General features: G+C 39.9%; 2 protein-coding genes across 5 annotated transcripts in view; one reads left to right on the top strand and one right to left on the bottom strand.

Annotated features, from left to right (window-relative positions):
• The window catches only part of LOC126162598 (28S ribosomal protein S7, mitochondrial), an 85,197-nt gene extending 78,592 nt beyond the window's left edge, over nucleotides 1-6,605 (bottom strand). Inside the window, exon 1 of the mRNA XM_049919206.1 lies at nucleotides 6,407-6,605. Coding sequence (XP_049775163.1) covers nucleotides 6,407-6,471 — 65 coding nt within the window. The 5' untranslated portion in view covers nucleotides 6,472-6,605. The remainder of the gene's footprint in view (nucleotides 1-6,406) is intronic.
• A 31-nt stretch (nucleotides 6,606-6,636) lies between these two features.
• Nucleotides 6,637-17,509, top strand: part of LOC126162596 (dual specificity mitogen-activated protein kinase kinase 4-like) — a 138,861-nt gene continuing 127,988 nt past the window's right edge. Inside the window, exons 1-2 of one of the 4 annotated variants that reach the window (XM_049919204.1) lie at nucleotides 6,637-7,064; nucleotides 10,298-10,423. In XM_049919204.1, the coding sequence (XP_049775161.1) occupies nucleotides 7,022-7,064; nucleotides 10,298-10,423 (169 nt within the window). In that variant the 5' untranslated portion in view covers nucleotides 6,637-7,021. The remainder of the gene's footprint in view (nucleotides 7,065-10,297; nucleotides 10,424-17,509) is intronic. The other 3 variants (XM_049919202.1, XM_049919205.1, XM_049919203.1) reach the window with 3 other exon arrangements.

The following is a 17,509-nucleotide window of genomic DNA, read 5'->3' as shown; positions in this document are numbered from 1 at the left end:
AGGATTGGAAAAGGGCACAGGTCATCCCCGTTTTCAAGAAGGGACGTCAAACAGATGTGCAGAACTATAGACCTATATCTCTAACGTCGATCAGTTGCAGAATTTTGGAACACGTATTGTGTTCGAGGATAATGACTTTTCTGGAGACTAGAAATCTACTCTGTAGGAATCAGCATGGGTTTCGAAAAAGACGGTCATGTGAAACCCAGCTCGCGCTATTCGTCCACGAGACTCAGAGGGCCATAGACACGGGTTCACAGGTAGATGCCGTGTTTCTTGACTTCCGCAAGGCGTTCGATACAGTTCCCCACAGTCGTTTAATGAACAAAGTAAGAGCATATGGACTATCAGACCAATTGTGTGATTGGATTGAGGAGTTCCTAGATAACAGGACGCAGCATGTTATTCTCAATGGAGAGAAGTCTTCCGAAGTAAGAGTGATTTCAGGTGTGCCGCAGGGGAGTGTCATAGGACCGTTGCTATTCACAATATACATAAATGACCTGGTGGATGACATCGGAAGTTCACTGAGGCTTTTTGCAGATGATGCTGTGGTGTACCGAGAGGTTGTAACAATGGAAAATTGTATTGAAATGCAGGAGGATCTGCAGCGAATTGACGCATGGTGCAGGGAATGGCAACTGAATCTCAATGTAGACAAGTGTAATGTGCTGCGAATATACAGAAAGATAGATCCTTTATCATTTAGCTACAAAATAGCAGGTCAGCAACTGGAAGCAGTTAATACCATAAATTATCTGGGAGTATGCATTAGGAGTGATTTAAAATGGAATGATCATATAATGTTGATCGTCGGTAAAGCAGATGCCAGACTGAGATTCATTGGAAGAATCCTAAGGAAATGCAATCCGAAAACAAAGGAAGTAGGTTACAGTACGCTTGTTCGCCCACTGCTTGAATACTGCTCAGCAGTGTGGGATCCGTACCAGATAGGGTTGATAGAAGAGATAGAGAAGATCCAACGGAGAGCAGCGCGCTTCGTTACAGGATCATTTAGTAATCGCGAAAGCGTTACGGAGATGATAGATAAACTCCAGTGGAAGACTCTGCAGGAGAGACGCTCAGTAGCTCGGTACGGGCTTTTATTGAAGTTTCGAGAACATACCTTCACCGAAGAGTCAAGCAGTATATTGCTCCCTCCTACGTATATCTCGCGAAGAGACCATGAGGATAAAATCAGAGAGATTAGAGCCCACACAGAGGCATACCGACAATCCTTCTTTCCACGAACAATACGAGACTGGAATAGAAGGGAGAACCGATAGAGGTACTGAAGGTACCCTCCGCCACACACCGTCAGGTGGCTTGCGGAGTATGGACGTAGATGTAGATGTAGATGTAGAAGAAAATGAAACAAAGCACTCCTGTACCTCATGCCAGGAATTTTTCACAAATATTAATTCATCTCCTGAATACTGTGCATCCTACAGCAAAAAGGAGCTCAAGTTCAAATAGTGCAGTAATTTTTATCTGGAAGATAAATGGGACTGTTCTCGGCAGAGTGCCAACAAAAAATACACTATAACTGTAACAGTTGAAGGTCAAAAAGTTGTGAAAGTGAAGATGCCAATGACTCGCAGTATTAAAGAAACTTTTGCAAACTATAAGAGCAACTATACAACTTCACATATTGGAAGATCAAACTTTTATGTACTATGACCAAATTGGGTAGTTCCACACTCATCTAGAGAAGTCTGTTTATGTGTGTACTGCGAAAATTTTGAATTGTGTGTAGTAACTTCGAAGAACTAACTGGAGCACGTGACATATGACACCTTGGTTGGGCATGTGAAGTCATTAGTAGCCTGTGATGTTGTAGCGGCACTACCATTTGGGATAGGAAAAGTCAGTTTTGGTGCAATATTTCGGAGCACACAAGTTACAGCCAGGCACGGGCCTGTTGACAGTAAGTTATGCTACCAGCGGTTGTGATGCAGAATGGAGGCCACAGGGCCATAGACCCGCTGAAAAGAGTAAACGCAGCGGTTTTGCATGTCGCAAATCACAGGCAGAAGGGGCCCACTGGCTAACCTAGCATGTTATGAGTATGTGATGCATACGGCAAAACAGAGGCACACAACTGTGTCTAAATAGCTGCAGGTTTCTAACGAGATTCATTCAAGTGTGGCAGCTCTCCTGGATGGCGGGGCGTGTAACACCACCAGCTACACGCAGCAGCAGATGGGGCGCCAGCATTCCAGTTCACGGTGGGTCACTGGTTCGACCCCTCCGAGGCCGACGCGGGGTCTGTAGCCAGCCAGCGGCAGGCCACTCCATGGCTCGCTACTGCGGGCAGTTGTCCTGGCTTCCAACACATGCCAGAGGCATACCGAGGTGAGGGCCGCAGATTTGGATGCCGGATCGTGGGTGCTTGTTGTCGTCACGATCTTAGCAACGCCGGCGAGAAGCACACAGCTGGCCGCCTGCGGCTCACACCGAGCGGTGCTGAGTCAGCAGGGACGCAGACCGCTGAGTCGACTGCCGGCATCCTGATGACGACACAACTCTGCTGCTGTACAAGGCCGACACACAGCAGGGCAATACAATTTTGCACATCTGAGACCTGATCCTTTACAAGTTTACACTCAGTTACTGCAGATTCTCACAAACTATCTTCATCAGTATGAATTTCCCTGATATATTCTTGAATTTCATTACGTACAAGTTCGCATTGTTGAAGCATTTGAGTATGAATTTCGTTTTTAGAAACATTTAATTTATGATCTAGTGTACTGACTAAACCTTCCCCCAAATGCTCAAGTTTCTTGACTGGATAAGGGAGCATTTCCTTCAGACTGATTAATTAAAGTTGAATGTTTTGTCACAACATCTTTCTCTTAGTGGAGGGATATGTAGTGATACATCCCATTCCTTGAATGAGGGGTATCATGCCCTTAAATACGTACCATAGCATCCAAATATGTTCATGACTGAAAGTAGTTGATAAGTGGTGAGCACCCCCATTGTTGGGAGGTGTTTTAAATTGCAGGTGCTATTTGCAGCTACAAGGTCTAAAATATTTCCATTGTATGTGATCTCTCAGACTAGCTGCTCAAAGCATTTTTCGGAAAATGTGTTCAAAAACACTTCACAAGACTACCTGTCTGTGCTAAATGCAATGAATCCACAGACTTCCCAGTCTATACTTAGTAGGCTAAAGTTGCCTCCAACTAATAATATTGCATGATCTGGCTAATTCCACATTAGTGCCCATAGTCTGTGGTTGAATGCCTAATTTAAAGCTGTCAGCAGAAACAGGTGACTGGAAAAAAAACGAACAATCTAGACCTGTTACACGTGTCCAGATAACTTCACAGCCACATTAAGATTCAGCCTCAACAGAGACAACATTTTTGTCGACTGCAATGGTCACTCCTCCTATGGCATCTGAACTTTCTTTCTGATTTACATTAGGCTACATGACTTGCTAAATATTTCAAAGCACCCTATTTCGAGTTTCAGCCAGCTCTCTGTACCAAAAATTTTGACAAGTTGATTTGTCTTTATTCTTCTGATTATGTGATTTTGCTATCTGAGTCAACTAGTGAATGTTCATCAGAGTACTTCCGGGAGAGGGAGACCATGTGTAACCACAAGTATTAATGCTCCACTGACCAATCAAGGAGGGAGTCCTGCAATTCTCCGCCTAATAATGCAGATCCACTAGTGCCAGCTGTCCATATGAGCTGAGGATGCCCTCACAACCCCAGTGACTGGCATCAATGATGCTGACATGAGCCAACTGGCAAATCATTTCTCCCACGTGCCAGGGGAAGATCCACTGTGTCGGGCACACTATGAGGTGGCTCAGCAGGGTGAAACAAATGACACATGAGATGTCCTAAGCAATGCACCAAATTCTGCACCACTGCTACATCCCGAGGCAGCACCATGAAGACAGGTGGTCATAGACAAAAGCGCATTCAATTGTCCGTGAACTGCTGGCAGCTCTTCCTGCGTCTGCACACATCCTATCCATTGCAGCAGAAGTAAACTACAAAATCACTCAGAGAAACCTAAATATGCAACTTGCTATCCTCCTGAGGTGTCACCAATAGAGACTGACTCTTTACTGAGTTGTGTACTGGCTGTTGAAAAGTAATGACTTATGTGCTACTGACTGCCTGAATCAAAAACATACATAGAATTTAAAAATTAAACTATGAAGAAAATACAGAAAAAGCTAAATACATAACCAGCTGAAACTACCTGGCAGATTAAAACTGTGTGCCCGACCGAGAATCGAACGGGTACACAGGTAGATGCCGTGTTTCTTGACTTCCGCAAGGCGTTCGATACAGTTCCCCACAGTCGTTTAATGAACAAAGTAAGAGCATATGGACTATCATGGACTATCAGACCAATTATGTGATTGGATTGAGGAGTTCCTAGATAACAGGACGCAGCATGTCATTCTCAATGGAGAGAAGTCTTCCGAAGTAAGAGTGATTTCAGGTGTGCCACAGGGGAGTGTCATAGGACCGTTGCTATTCACAATATACGTAAATGACCTGGTGGATGACATCGGAAGTTCACTGAGGCTTTTTGCAGATGATGCTGTGGTGTATCGAGAGGTTGTAACAATGGAAAATTGTACTGAAATGCAGGAGGATCTGCAGCGAATTGACATGCATGGTGCAGGGAATGGCAATTGAATCTCAATATAGACAAGTGTAATGTGCTGCGAATACACAGAAAGATAGATCCTTTATCATTTAGCTACAAAATAGCAGGTCAGCAACTGGAAGCAGTTAATACCATAAATTATCTGGGAGTATGCATTAGGAGTGATTTAAAATGGAATGATCATATAATGTTGATCGTCGGTAAAGCAGATGCCAGACTGAGATTCATTGGAAGAATCCTAAGGAAATGCAATCCGAAAACAAAGGAAGTAGGTTACAGTACACTTGTTCGCCCACTGCTTGAATACTGCTTAGCAGTGTGGGATCCGTACCAGATAGGTTTGATAGAAGATATAGAGAAGATCCAACGGAGAGCAGCGCGCTTCGTTACAGGACCATTTAGTAATTGCAAAAGCATTACGGAGATGATTGATAAACTCCAGTGGAAAACTCTGCAGGAGAGACGCTCAGTAGCTCAGTACGGGCTTTTGTTAAAATTTCGAGAACATACCTTCACCGAAGGGTCAAGCAGTATATTGCTCCCTCCTACGTATATCTCGCGAAGAGACCATGAGGATAAAATCAGAGAGATTAGAGCCCACACAGAGGCATACCGACAATCCTTCTTTCCACGAACAATATGAGACTGGAATAGAAGGGAGAACCGATAGAGGTACTCAAGGTACCCTCCGCCACACACCGTCAGGTGGCTTGCAGAGTATGGATGTAGATGTAGTAGACGTAGAACTCGGGACCTTTGCCTTTCGCGGGCAAGTGCTCTACCATCTGAGCTACCGAAGCACGACTCACGCCCGGTACTCACAGCTTTACTTCTGCCAGTATCTCGTCTCCTACCTTCCAAACTTTACAGAAGCTCTCCTGCGAACCTTGTAGAACTAGCACTCCTGAAAGAAAGGATACTGCGGAGACATGGCATTGCCACAGCCTGGGGGACGTTTCCAGAATGACACTTTCACTCTGCAGTGGAGCGTGCACTGATATGAAACTTCCTGGCAGATTAAAACTGCGTGCCCGACAGGTATCGAACCTGGGGTCCCATATCTAAAGGCAGACTTTTGCAGTAACCACCAGCCCACGAGCTGCAGACAGTCAGCTGCTGGTACCTTGCTCCATTCCTATGTAATATATCTAAAGAGGTGAGCATATTCAGAAGCTTTGGATAGATCACGCACTGCAACAAGCCATGCTGTGCTGGCGAGGCTTCATACAGTCATACTTCAAACGTATGGGTGTATATGAAAACGTTTATAGATTGGTTTGAGGAATCTCTTCTCCCACATGCCAGGATTTCTGATCGAGGCAGTTTACTACTTCACTTTAGCCGAGGCGTTCTTCGGCTCCGAAGTGTTAATGGTATAAAATTTGTTTCCCCCAAAATGCAAAAAAGCTATTTAAACCACTGGATGTCTTCAAGCCTAGGAGTGATTGGGTAGAATGACGAGTCGGTGGAGGAGGAGGAGGAGGAGGAGGACGAGGAGGAGGAGGAGGACGAGGAGGAGGAGGAGGATGTTAGCCAGTGTGAGTGAAAATGATTCGCGCTACCTTGAGGAAACGATTAGGCAGTTTAAAGAAGAGTTCATTTGTGCTTGTGGAAAGATGGCTCTAGAAAAAATTCACAGAGTACGATATGTGCACAAAGTGCTGAAAATTATGAAAATATGGAACGACACTGATTGTTATTATTATTATTCGTAATTTATGTTGCTTCTCTTTCCAGAAAATATATCAGACAAAGATACCTGACACTGTTGTTAATAACATTTATTGTTCCAGCACACGTTTCGAACACTTTACACAATAGCATATTCGTCTGTTTAATCTCCAACCTTCGTAGTATTCATACGAAAATATACACTCGTTCAAATTAAAAACAAACTTCACCATTCAGACATCACTCTACGCGTCACAGCTAAACTCTTTGCTGCATTTCAAGGATGTTAATGGCACAGACAAAACGCCACAGCATGTAAACATTTCTGCAAAGGAATTTGTGATGCCTGTTAATCAATGAATTCTGCATTACGAACTGAAAGGGTGGTGAAGATAAACTACACATCTACAGTTAAAAAAACGTTAAGAATGAGTGAAAGTTTAATAAAACGTAGTTCTGTGCAAGTTCTTCGAACAGTAAGATAAATGTGTCAGTAAACTTTATAAGTGGAAAGCAGGTGCGCGAAGATATTCTCTCGCTAAGGTCCTAGGCTGGATAGGAGTTGTTGTTATATACCTATAACAGATGGTTTTTATTATTGGGGGTGAGCATTTTCTTTTATTGAAAGTACGAGAGAAAGTGTCTTAAAGTGGCGGAAATTTCGTATTTATTTTTGCTGAGGACAGTAATCAAAAATTTCAATATGGCGGAACCCCAAGGAAATTCTTCAAATCAAATGAACCAAGGTGTGTTTTTGTCAACCAGTCTAAATGACATACTGCTTTTATTTAAAATATATGAAGTGTATTTTATTCAAATGTTCATTAGCTTTGAATGTCCACTTATTTGCAATATTAGCGGCTGATAAAGTGTAAGTAGTAGTAGTAACAGCACTTTCATGACATGTCAATAGAGCTGTTTAATTTGTAAAGGTTTTGTATACCAACCCTCATTTTTTTAATTTGTCATCCATTAAATCTTGCTAGTACTGATTGCCCAGTTCCAAATATTCAGGCTTAAAACATAAGCGTTGTCAACTAAATAATGAACTGTCATTACTGGTAGTATAATAAAATGCCCAAGACTGTTGACAGCTCACAGAATTTTTAAACAACGTATACATATAATTGATATTAAATTAATATACTTCAGTTATTGAAGTTTCATGTGATAGTGCGATCTCAAGCGTTTAGAAATTATACCCTCTAGAGGACAATATTTTTATTGTCCAACTTGGTGCAAAGTTTGTGATTTACATTGTCACAGGAAAGACACTTTCACTATCAAATTAAAAAAAAAAAGAAGCATTATGCGCTGTTTACTTCTATCCACTAGTTTGTCCATGGATCATTTTGACAGTGGTATGAAACACATCAAGAAATACATTAGAACAAATAGATAGTATATAAATTCAAAGAAAATTAAAATTGTAGAATAAACACTGTCTATAATTGCCATTCAGAACATACCTCCAAAAATGCAATACACTAGATGTAACATTTATTTTGTTTGATATTCTGTGTATTCACATTTGATTAATTATTTCATTTGTTCTTGCACCATTCACTACAACAAAGTTGGACATGTCATATACCATACATAAATAATAAACACATATATAAAACATAAACAAAATAGCATAGAACTAGGTAAGGAAAGGGCAGGAAGTCGACCTTGGGCTAATAAGTGGAACTATTCCAGCACTCACTTTATAGCAGTTTGGGAAAACCATCAGAAACTCAAGTCAAGATGTCCAGACCGGGTATAAAACCAGCTTCTCCCGAATACAAGTCCATCTTGCTCGGTGCATGATTAAAAAAGAGAACCACATATACGTAGTCTTCAAAGATATTGCAACACGCAAAAGAATGATAAACTTGATCATGATATATTGCTCTTCTGAGGGAAGAAACCACATGGATGATTATAAACCCTGCTGAAAAGTGTAACACATGAACACTTGCTGCCACAGTATACATCACAACCAACCTTTGCCAGGTGCTTTCTCTGAGAGAGTATATTGCACTGTATTTGGAACAAACAAAGCCAACAGTAGAAATATATTTTTGCAGAGACAGACACACAGCACAGATGGTACATCAGTCAACAGATTGAAAAGAAGTACTTATCAATAAACAAGGGCATTTTAATACTAAATGCTAACACATTCACGTACATTATAGAAATACTTATTGACAAGAAATTATGTTAATCCTGTTGTAAAAGCTGTTTCCTTCTCCAACATCTTAATGGATGTTGGCAGTGGATTGTGAAGAATGACACTAAATGGCTCAGATTTCTTTGAGTGTGAGTTACTTTTACTTGTTCTACATAGAGGGTTGCCTCAGTTGCGAGTATTATTACTGTGGTAATTGGTTTGCAGTTCGCCATGTTTAGCTCTGATCAGCAACACACATTTATAAACGTACAGTAAGCACACACCACTCAGTATGAAACTAGTGTCATCTCAGACAACATAATCTTAGCTGCATTTTTAGGTCTGAATGTCATTTACATATATAATGAAGAGAACGGAGCCAAAACACTACCCTGTGATTCACCTATTTCAGCTTTCTTTGCATCAGATACTAGTCTGATTTTATAACTAAATTGAATTGATGTGACTTCCACAACAGGTGTTGTTGTTGCTCTTGTTGTTGTGGTGGTGGTCTTTAGTCCAGAGACTGGTTTGATGCAGCAATCCATGCTACTCTATCCTGTGCAAGCTTCTTCATCTCCGAGTAACTACTGTCCACCTACATCCTTCTGAATTTGTTTAGTGTAGTCATGTTTGGGTCTCCTCCTATGATTTTTACCCTCTGCACTTCCCTCCAATACTAAATTGATGATCCCTTGATGTCTGAGAACGTGTTGTACCAACTGACCCCTTCTTCTAGTCAAGTTGTGCCACAAATTCCGCTTCTCCCAAATTCTATGCAGTACCTCCTCATTAGTTATGTGATCCATATTTGTACCACTCAGAAGGCCATATTGATTACTGTTCAGTAGATTGTGGTCATCTAAGTACTTGATGCTTCTCTGTTTCATTACTCTAGCTCAATTACTTTAGAGAATCCTGAGAGAAATGATATGGGTCGACAATTTTCAATTTTATGCATGTTATTACTCTCAAATAGGTGTATTTCCTTCTGAGATTTTTAGTCTCTGTGAGGAATGCTCTGTCAGTAAATGATGAATTAACAGTGTCAGCTAAGGGCTTTGCAGTATGTAAATATTTAGGGGTATAATACTTATGTTTCTCCTGACTTGTGAAATTTAACTGTTTGGGAAGCATTTATAAAGTAATCAGTTACGTAGTGTGGCAGTTGATACTCTTCATTTAGCAAACAATTGCAATAAGCTATTAAAAGGCTGTTTCACATCATAATATTTATTGAAGCCTTGTTAGCAGTTACTTGAAGTAAATGCTGCTCTTATACCTTGTGGAATATTTGTAGTGGTACGGTATTAAAAAAAAAATGAATTGAGAATTACAGGGCTGCAGTAACAGTATTAGACTTTTTAGCTTTCCTGCACCATCCTTTGTTGCTGATAGTTCTTTTAACTATAAATTCCAGAATTTACCTAGTCTGCTAGTTATCATTTTATACAAGTACTAGTTCTTTCCCCATATGGTATGCAAAACTATAAAGCCATCTGTCACCTTTGACACAAAGTAATGCATGATTCTGTAAATGTTTAGTTGTTTATCAGATTCTTAAAATTTTGAGCACATGTAGGTCTATGTGAAATGAATGTGCAAATACACAATGAATTTTTGTCAGAGTGAAATAAAGTAAGTGCGCTATAACAAATGTTAAATTTAGATATGGTTTTAACAATACAGGAGATGCAAGCCTTAATCACAAAAGACCTAATAATACCAGTACTGATATTATTATTGTTATTATTCTTATTCTTACTGTACTAATCTAATAGTTAATACAGCTACTATTATCATGTTTATTTTTAATTCCAGTTTCACACTATTGCAGTGGTTTCAGTCCCAATTTTGAAGTCAAGAAACCTTCATCCATTGGTGAAAATACATACAAAAGCATTAATAAAGATACAGACAGATGCTTTACTGAGAGTACAGACAGAGGTATTAATGAAAAAGATTATTGTAAATAGTCATGCTTAGACAACATATCTGTGGACAGTAGAGAGAATTTGTACTGTAATTGGTTTCTTATAATGTGATAGGTGATGAGGTTTATGGATTTAGAGAAACCTTTATGGACAGTTCCTCAGAGTAAAATAACAGTTGGGATTTTTTTTTTTTCCACTCTAGCTGAAATGCCAAGTTTGCATATTTTGTAAAGTTTTCACCTCCTTGTACTATGCCTGTTTTCCTTGGGCAGAAAAGATGCAACAGGAAGGAGAGGAAATTTCCATTACTTGTTTAAAGTTATGAGATGTGATATATAGTGTGCAGCTGTCTTTTGTGCGAAGACTGGTTTATGTTTGGGATGCATGACTGTCAAGATCATGCCCTATTTGTTTCTAGTATTATGGCACATCATTTTCTTGTTACAGTTTAGTCCTTGTTACCTAACGGGGTATTAATATACCATTTGATAGTGTTTGTTGTTATAACAGTCAAGTAAGTTTATTTGAATCAGAATTGATATGATTAGCTGTTGTTAGTCTGTGCAGTGTCAAATCCCCTAAGGTTACCACTGTGACCATTTTAAACTATTTGAATGATTCTTTTTTCCCCCACATATATACATTTCATCATTCTGTGTCAACATGTAGCTACCAAAACACTTACCTGGGAAACTTTTTAAGAGATGATATCTCAGTAAGAGACTGCTGTTGTGTGACGAAAGTAGGGATAAGATTCAGTGATTGTGATTGTTGTTTGTATTTCAACTACTTTCAAATAATTTTGTGCTGCATTTTATTTTCAAAACAATTCTGATGGAATATGATTTGTTTTAAACAATAGGTCTGGAGTTTGGGAACTCTCCTACTACCCGTATTTCATTTATACACTGGTTGGAGCTTGCATGGTTACCTGTTGTGTGTTTGTTTTTTCCACAAGTAATATGGAGGGCTTTACATTTGCCGTGGCACAGTTCAAAACAAGTGACTTCTCAGCATTTGAGAAACATGGCAGAATAACAAGACGTGTTTCTTAAAATAAACAAAAGACATTTCACAAAAAATATTAAGCATGTACACCAACAGGCTTACAATGAAAATGTAAATAATGTCGTGAATAATTGAAAGATAATTGGGGGGGGGGGTTGGGCAGGAATGGGTTGAAAAACAAAGAACAATCTTCAGTTGGGTGATTTTGGTTATCATACTTGAAATGAGCGAGGTCATACATAGTAGAATTTGTGAGATGGTTGTATTTTTCCTTAATGCATTCTTTCAGAAAACGTGTGGTTACAAAAATGGACTTGGCAGGGACTGCATATGACCTACAGTGAGTGAGGCTCCTTATTAATATGCAGTGGTGGGACTCATAATGGGAGAGACTGTCACTCACAGCTGTTAGCTAGAGCAGTTTCAAATTTCATAAATGTTTGAGCAATACATGACTCATACCCTGGAGAGCATACAGTATACCACTCATTGAAGCCATGATAATTGCTAAATGTATGTGGCGGGCTTACTAAACTGCTGCCCCATTGATTTGGATGGAAACCACAAACTTCTTCAAAGCATCTAAATTCCTTCAAAGTGTGTGTGTTTTTTTCCCTCTCTCCCATTCTCCTTCTCACACTCCTCTGTACACTGAAGTGCAAGATTTATGGGCAAAAGTAGCTTTTGGATGATTTGTTACTGCTAAGTAACATAGCTCAATGAAATTTGGGTTATACATCAAAAGAAATTCAACAGTATAGTACAGAAAGTTACAGAAAGAAGTCCACTATGAAGTGAATAGAAATAGCAGTTTTATTCAAAGACAATAATTGCACTGAAGTCACCACAACCCAAGATGGTCTCTTGGATATTATAAATGGTTGGACATCTTTCTTAATAGAGTGTGTGATTATCATTAGCAGCAGTGCATGTCCTGCAGCGTACTCCCATGCAGGACATGTTCTTGTGATAGGGTGTTCATTCTTCCACCAGCAATTCGCAGCTACTGGTTTATCATTGATGCATGTGGATGTGCTGCAGTTTATTTGCCCAATGCATCCCACAAATGCTCAATAGGATTTAGTTAGGGGAAGTGGCAGGCCCATACATTCACTGAATATGCTCTCATTCCAAAAACTACTACTACTCCTGTACTGTTCAGTGTGGTCACACATTGTCAACATTGTGCGTCCCTCCACTTGGACCACGAAGACAATCACCTTTGACAATGCTGAACATACTCTTAGATGGCAAGAGGGGTAACATTGTCTGCTCATTGGCAAGAGCCATAATGTTTTAGAATGCAAACTGTTGGCAGTTGCTGCTTACTTCTTTCTTGTGAATTCCTGTCATGTCCAAACTCATGTCAGAATGTCTGTCTGTAAAGTTGTTGTTATTTTTGTATCCATGACAGTACAATAAAATTATTTACAAAATCAAACATTTCTACAATATATACACAGGATTTTACACAAGTCAAATTGGTTTTGAGGCCCAGAAATTGGCAGTCTTGATTGCTGGAACATTTGCTGTGACCAGATCATCAAGTGTGCAGGATTCAGGCAACTTTGGGCAGATCAAGAGGTGTGCATCATCTTGAGATTCTCTGCATTCACAGGCTGCGTTTCCAGAAATGTATCCCCATCATTTCAAGATTTGTTTCCACTGCGTCACTCCAGTCCGCAGTCTGTTCAGAGTATTCCACGTCTGATAAGGTTGTTGGAAACCAGCAACAGGCTCTTCCTTTAGGTTTTTGCTATTACTATTACCAGTTATTTTCTGACACAGCTCAATTTGGGGAGTGAAAGGTGAAGATGTAATTGCTTCAGTTGTGTGCAGGAAACTCTTTCTGGACTTCAGCCTTGAATATGGTGCTTCACTTCCAAACATGGGATGCCAGGGGCCGTTTTCCTGTTTTTTCTTTTAAACTTCTGTCATTGTTCTTCGTTTTATCTCTAGGAGTGCTATGCCTGCCAGCTGGTAGATTTTGTCAATTGGAGTTGATTGTAGGCAACCTGTTATGACGAGGCCTGTCTTGTTGAGAGCAGTATCAACATTCTTGGTGTGTGCAGAGTTCTGCCAGACTGGTGCTCCATATTCAGTTGTGGAGAGACATAAAGCTAGGGCAGATGCGCATAGGACATTTGGTTGAGCTTCCTATTAGCTATTAGTGAGCCTGCATATTATATTATTTTGGCTGCAGACTGTGAGCTTTGTTTTCTCGTCGTGAACTTTGAAAGTGAGTGTTCGGTCAAGCTTTACTCTGAGGTGTGTAGGGGTGTATGTATGTTGTAATTGCATTTCCCTCCAAGTTATATCCAGTTTTCTTGTAACTTGTGTATTTCTCAAGTGAAATGCAGACACCTGTATTTTGAATGGGTTGTGCTTTAAGGTGGTTGTTATCATAGAATTTTGTCAGGTCTTCAAGGGCTGCAGTCAGTTTCATTTTCACCTCTCCAAATGTAAGTCCTTGGGCTGCAACTACTGTATCATCGGCATAGTTGAAAGATCTTGTATCTGTCCCGACAGGTTGGTCATTGGTGTAGATATTGTACAGCAGTGGTGCCAGCATACTCCCTTGGGGGGGGGGGGGGGGGGGAGACCATTCTTCTGTATTCTCTGTCAACTTCTCTTGTTGTTCAGGATGATGAAGAACACCCTGTTTTGAAGTAAGCATTGGGTGAACTGCATTAATTGATAGTTCTTGGTGATTGTATGAATCTTTCTTGTCAGTTGGTTGTGATTCCCTATATCGTGTGCTGCTGTTAGGTCCACGAATGCCACAACTGTAATTTGCCCTCTCTTGTATCCGTTCTCAATGTGCTGAGTTAGGTTGAGGATTTGACCACAACATAATTTTCCTGGACGAAATCCTACCCGTTGTTTCATTAGGCTCTGGTATACATAACCTGATGTGCAGTTCAAGATCATTCTTTCCAACAGTTTGTATAGATGACACAGAAGAGAGACTGGTTGAAAGTTCTTGGGGTCTGTCGATTCATACCTGGGTTCAGTAAGGCTACCAATTTCGCTTTATGCCTGAATTTGGGTATCTGTAGTTTAAAAATTCGGTTGTTAATTAGATTTAAGATCCACCTTTTAGTTCCTGATCTGAACCTCTTAATTTGTTCTACTTGTAGATAATCTAATCCTGGAGCTTTGTTACTCATCATGCAATGCATGGCATCCTCTAGTTGTGCTAATGTGAAAGGGCAGGCAATAAAGTCATTTTCTTCATCATATCTTTTTATAGTTTGGTCTTGATATATCTTCTTTTCATTTTGCCATTTAATAGCAGATGATGAGGTTCTTCATCAGTAGCTATATTAGCCATTTCAGCAGGAGCTTTAGTGTGGTCATCGTTGAGGTTTTTCAAGAGTTTTCAGGCTTTAAGACTGCTATGCTTCATGCCTGTGTCACTAGGTTGCACCACTTTTCCCTTCTGAAGGCAGATATGCCAGACACAGCTGTTCACCTGTTCCAATTCTTTCTTCAGAAAAGGGTCCTCATTGATTTAAGCAGTGCTTTTGAATCTTTGTTAAGTCGTGGAATATATGTAGTTCTGCATCCCCTAGGGATATATTTTTGTAATATGGTTTTCATTAGGTCGACAAACTGGTCATACATTTCTGGAATGAGTTCCACATTTTCCACTTCCTTATCCAGATCTTCTGCAAAACTGCTCCACTTTGCTGTCTTAAAATTAAGTCATCTCTTGAACGGGACTCTTTCTGGCACCACAGCTGCTTCTACAGAACAGATTATAGGTCGATGTTGATAATGGTGGGATTGGCTCCATAACATCTTTCTTTGACTGGTGTGCTATACGTTCACTTACGGAGATGTTATCAGAGTTCCATCCAGGCCACCTTCCACTGTTTCAAGGGGTGGTTTCTTAGTATCGTGTATGAGCTTCAGTTCTATGCTTTCGGCCCAATCTTTGAAGTCTTCTCCATTCTTGTCCGTGTCCCTGTAGCCCCATGATGAGCTGTGACATTTGAAATCACCCATAACAAGTTTTGTTGGTTTGCGACAGAAGTTACTTGGTTCCTTGAAACTGAAGTCTGTCTTTAGTGGTTTATACACTGATGTTATTGTGCATGGCTGGACTTCAGCGGTCAAAATTTCTACATCATCTTCTGCCATTATGTATATGGATAGGATTAGAAGGTCCGTTTTGGCAAAATATTGCGCTACCATATTGAGCACTTGGTCTCTCAGCAATCAGTTTCATTCTATTCAACATTGGCGTCTGTTCAGTGTGGCCTCTGTGGGTTTCTTGTATCAAAAGAAAGTCACAATTTGCTTGTTTGTAGATGTCTGATGGCAGAGCTTCTTTCTCATATGATATTCCTTCAATGTTAATGGAGACTGCTGTCAGAGCTGGCTTTGATATTTTAAAAGCCTTTTGAGTTCTCATTTTTGTTGTCCTGGTGGTGGAAGGAGCTGACACGAGGGTGACTCCTAATGTTGCCCAGGGAACGCCTGATCATTTGTGTCGGCGTATTATTAGCAGAATGATCTTCATGGAGGCTTCTTGGTTTGTTTGTGGCTGTAGAGAGTAATTGTATGCTGATGCAAAGTACATATTATTAAGTGAGACAAGTAATAGGTGGTTTTGGCACTGGGATGCTCCCTGTGTAAGGGAGTAATGTTCATTTTTAGATCCAGGAATATTAAATGGTTAGGTACCCCAATCAGTCATACATTGCAGTATTCCACTGTATGTGCCACATTGTTTCTGGATGTTTTCTAATGTCATCTACACATATTCCATTAAGCTGCCATTTTTGTCTTTCTTTCGTCTTTATGAATCCAGCATCCATTTGCCTGTCTGTGTGTCATGCCCACTTCAATGTAATTTTTATTACAGGTGTGGCTCTCTCTGTAGTCCCTTCCATATTGTTTCCCTGTTTCTCCGAGTGATTTCCAGTATGTATCTCCATTGCTTGGTGAGGGACTCTCATAATTGGATGGGTTTTTATGTTAAAAGTCCATAGTTTCTGTTATTAATCAAAACTGGTAATACACAAGGATAATGACCTTTTTTTCTGAGATAGAGGAAGTACAGTTTCGAAATCCATGTTTAGCTTACTGAAATCACTTCAGGCCATTTTTATCCTTCAGTTTATTTCTTTTCTTGTTCATGTGGCGAGTGCCATTGACTGCCAAAATACGAAAATTCACAACTGCTTCTTTGTCTTCAGAGCTAACTTGAACAGTTTCATTTTTGACATTTGTCATCCTTTTTTAAATTTGACTCCACCTGGAACCTGGAAGTGCTCATTGATCGTACTTATTTCAGTTGGCGAAAGAGGGTACAGTAAGCAGTTGTAACTTGTGTGTATTGTAGCTGATCTAGATTTCAGTCAGTGCATGTGTGTGACAATCTTTAGTGCTAGACGTAATACAGGAAGCAATTAAAATACAGTGGCATTTATGTTAACACCAAAGTACAGTTGTATAAATTTCACACATGAGTGGATGGTATGTACCAGCAGATAAAGTTAACACATTTCAGTCATTATTTGGTGTAGTCCCTCTTGAAGTATATACATCAAGAGTTCAAATTACACTAGATTAGATTAGATTAGATTAATACTTGTTCCATAGATCATGAATACGACACTTCGTAATGATGTGGAACGTGTTAGGTTAATAAAAGATGTCTGTACAAGATATTACATTACACAAAATATTGCATGACACTAATGTTTAAGGTGCACTTCCAGGTTCAAGACAGAGTAATTAATTAAAAAAAAAATTCCTTACTGGGCATGTGCTACAGTCTAAATATACAAAAATTCCGTGAGTGAAACTCGCAATTCTGAATAAGCACATTAACTTGGACAAAACTTGCATCGCAAGAAAGTTAACACAAAGTATGTACAGTCACACATCAAGAATAACTACAGCAAGAATGGTGGTTTTGGATGCAAAAGGAAATGTGAAGTGGCGATTATGATAAGTGAAATTCAGGGTCTCTTTGTTAAAAACAAATTTTAAATCAAGAATTATATCAATTGCTCTTTGCCATATCGGCATTGGTTAGTTCCTTGATCTTTAATCATCTTTCTTTGTTTATTTTTGA

This window comes from Schistocerca cancellata, chromosome 2, assembly GCF_023864275.1.
Source record: "Schistocerca cancellata isolate TAMUIC-IGC-003103 chromosome 2, iqSchCanc2.1, whole genome shotgun sequence".
Taxonomy (NCBI): domain Eukaryota; kingdom Metazoa; phylum Arthropoda; class Insecta; order Orthoptera; family Acrididae; genus Schistocerca; species Schistocerca cancellata.
This window is presented reverse-complemented; position numbering and strand designations above follow the sequence as displayed.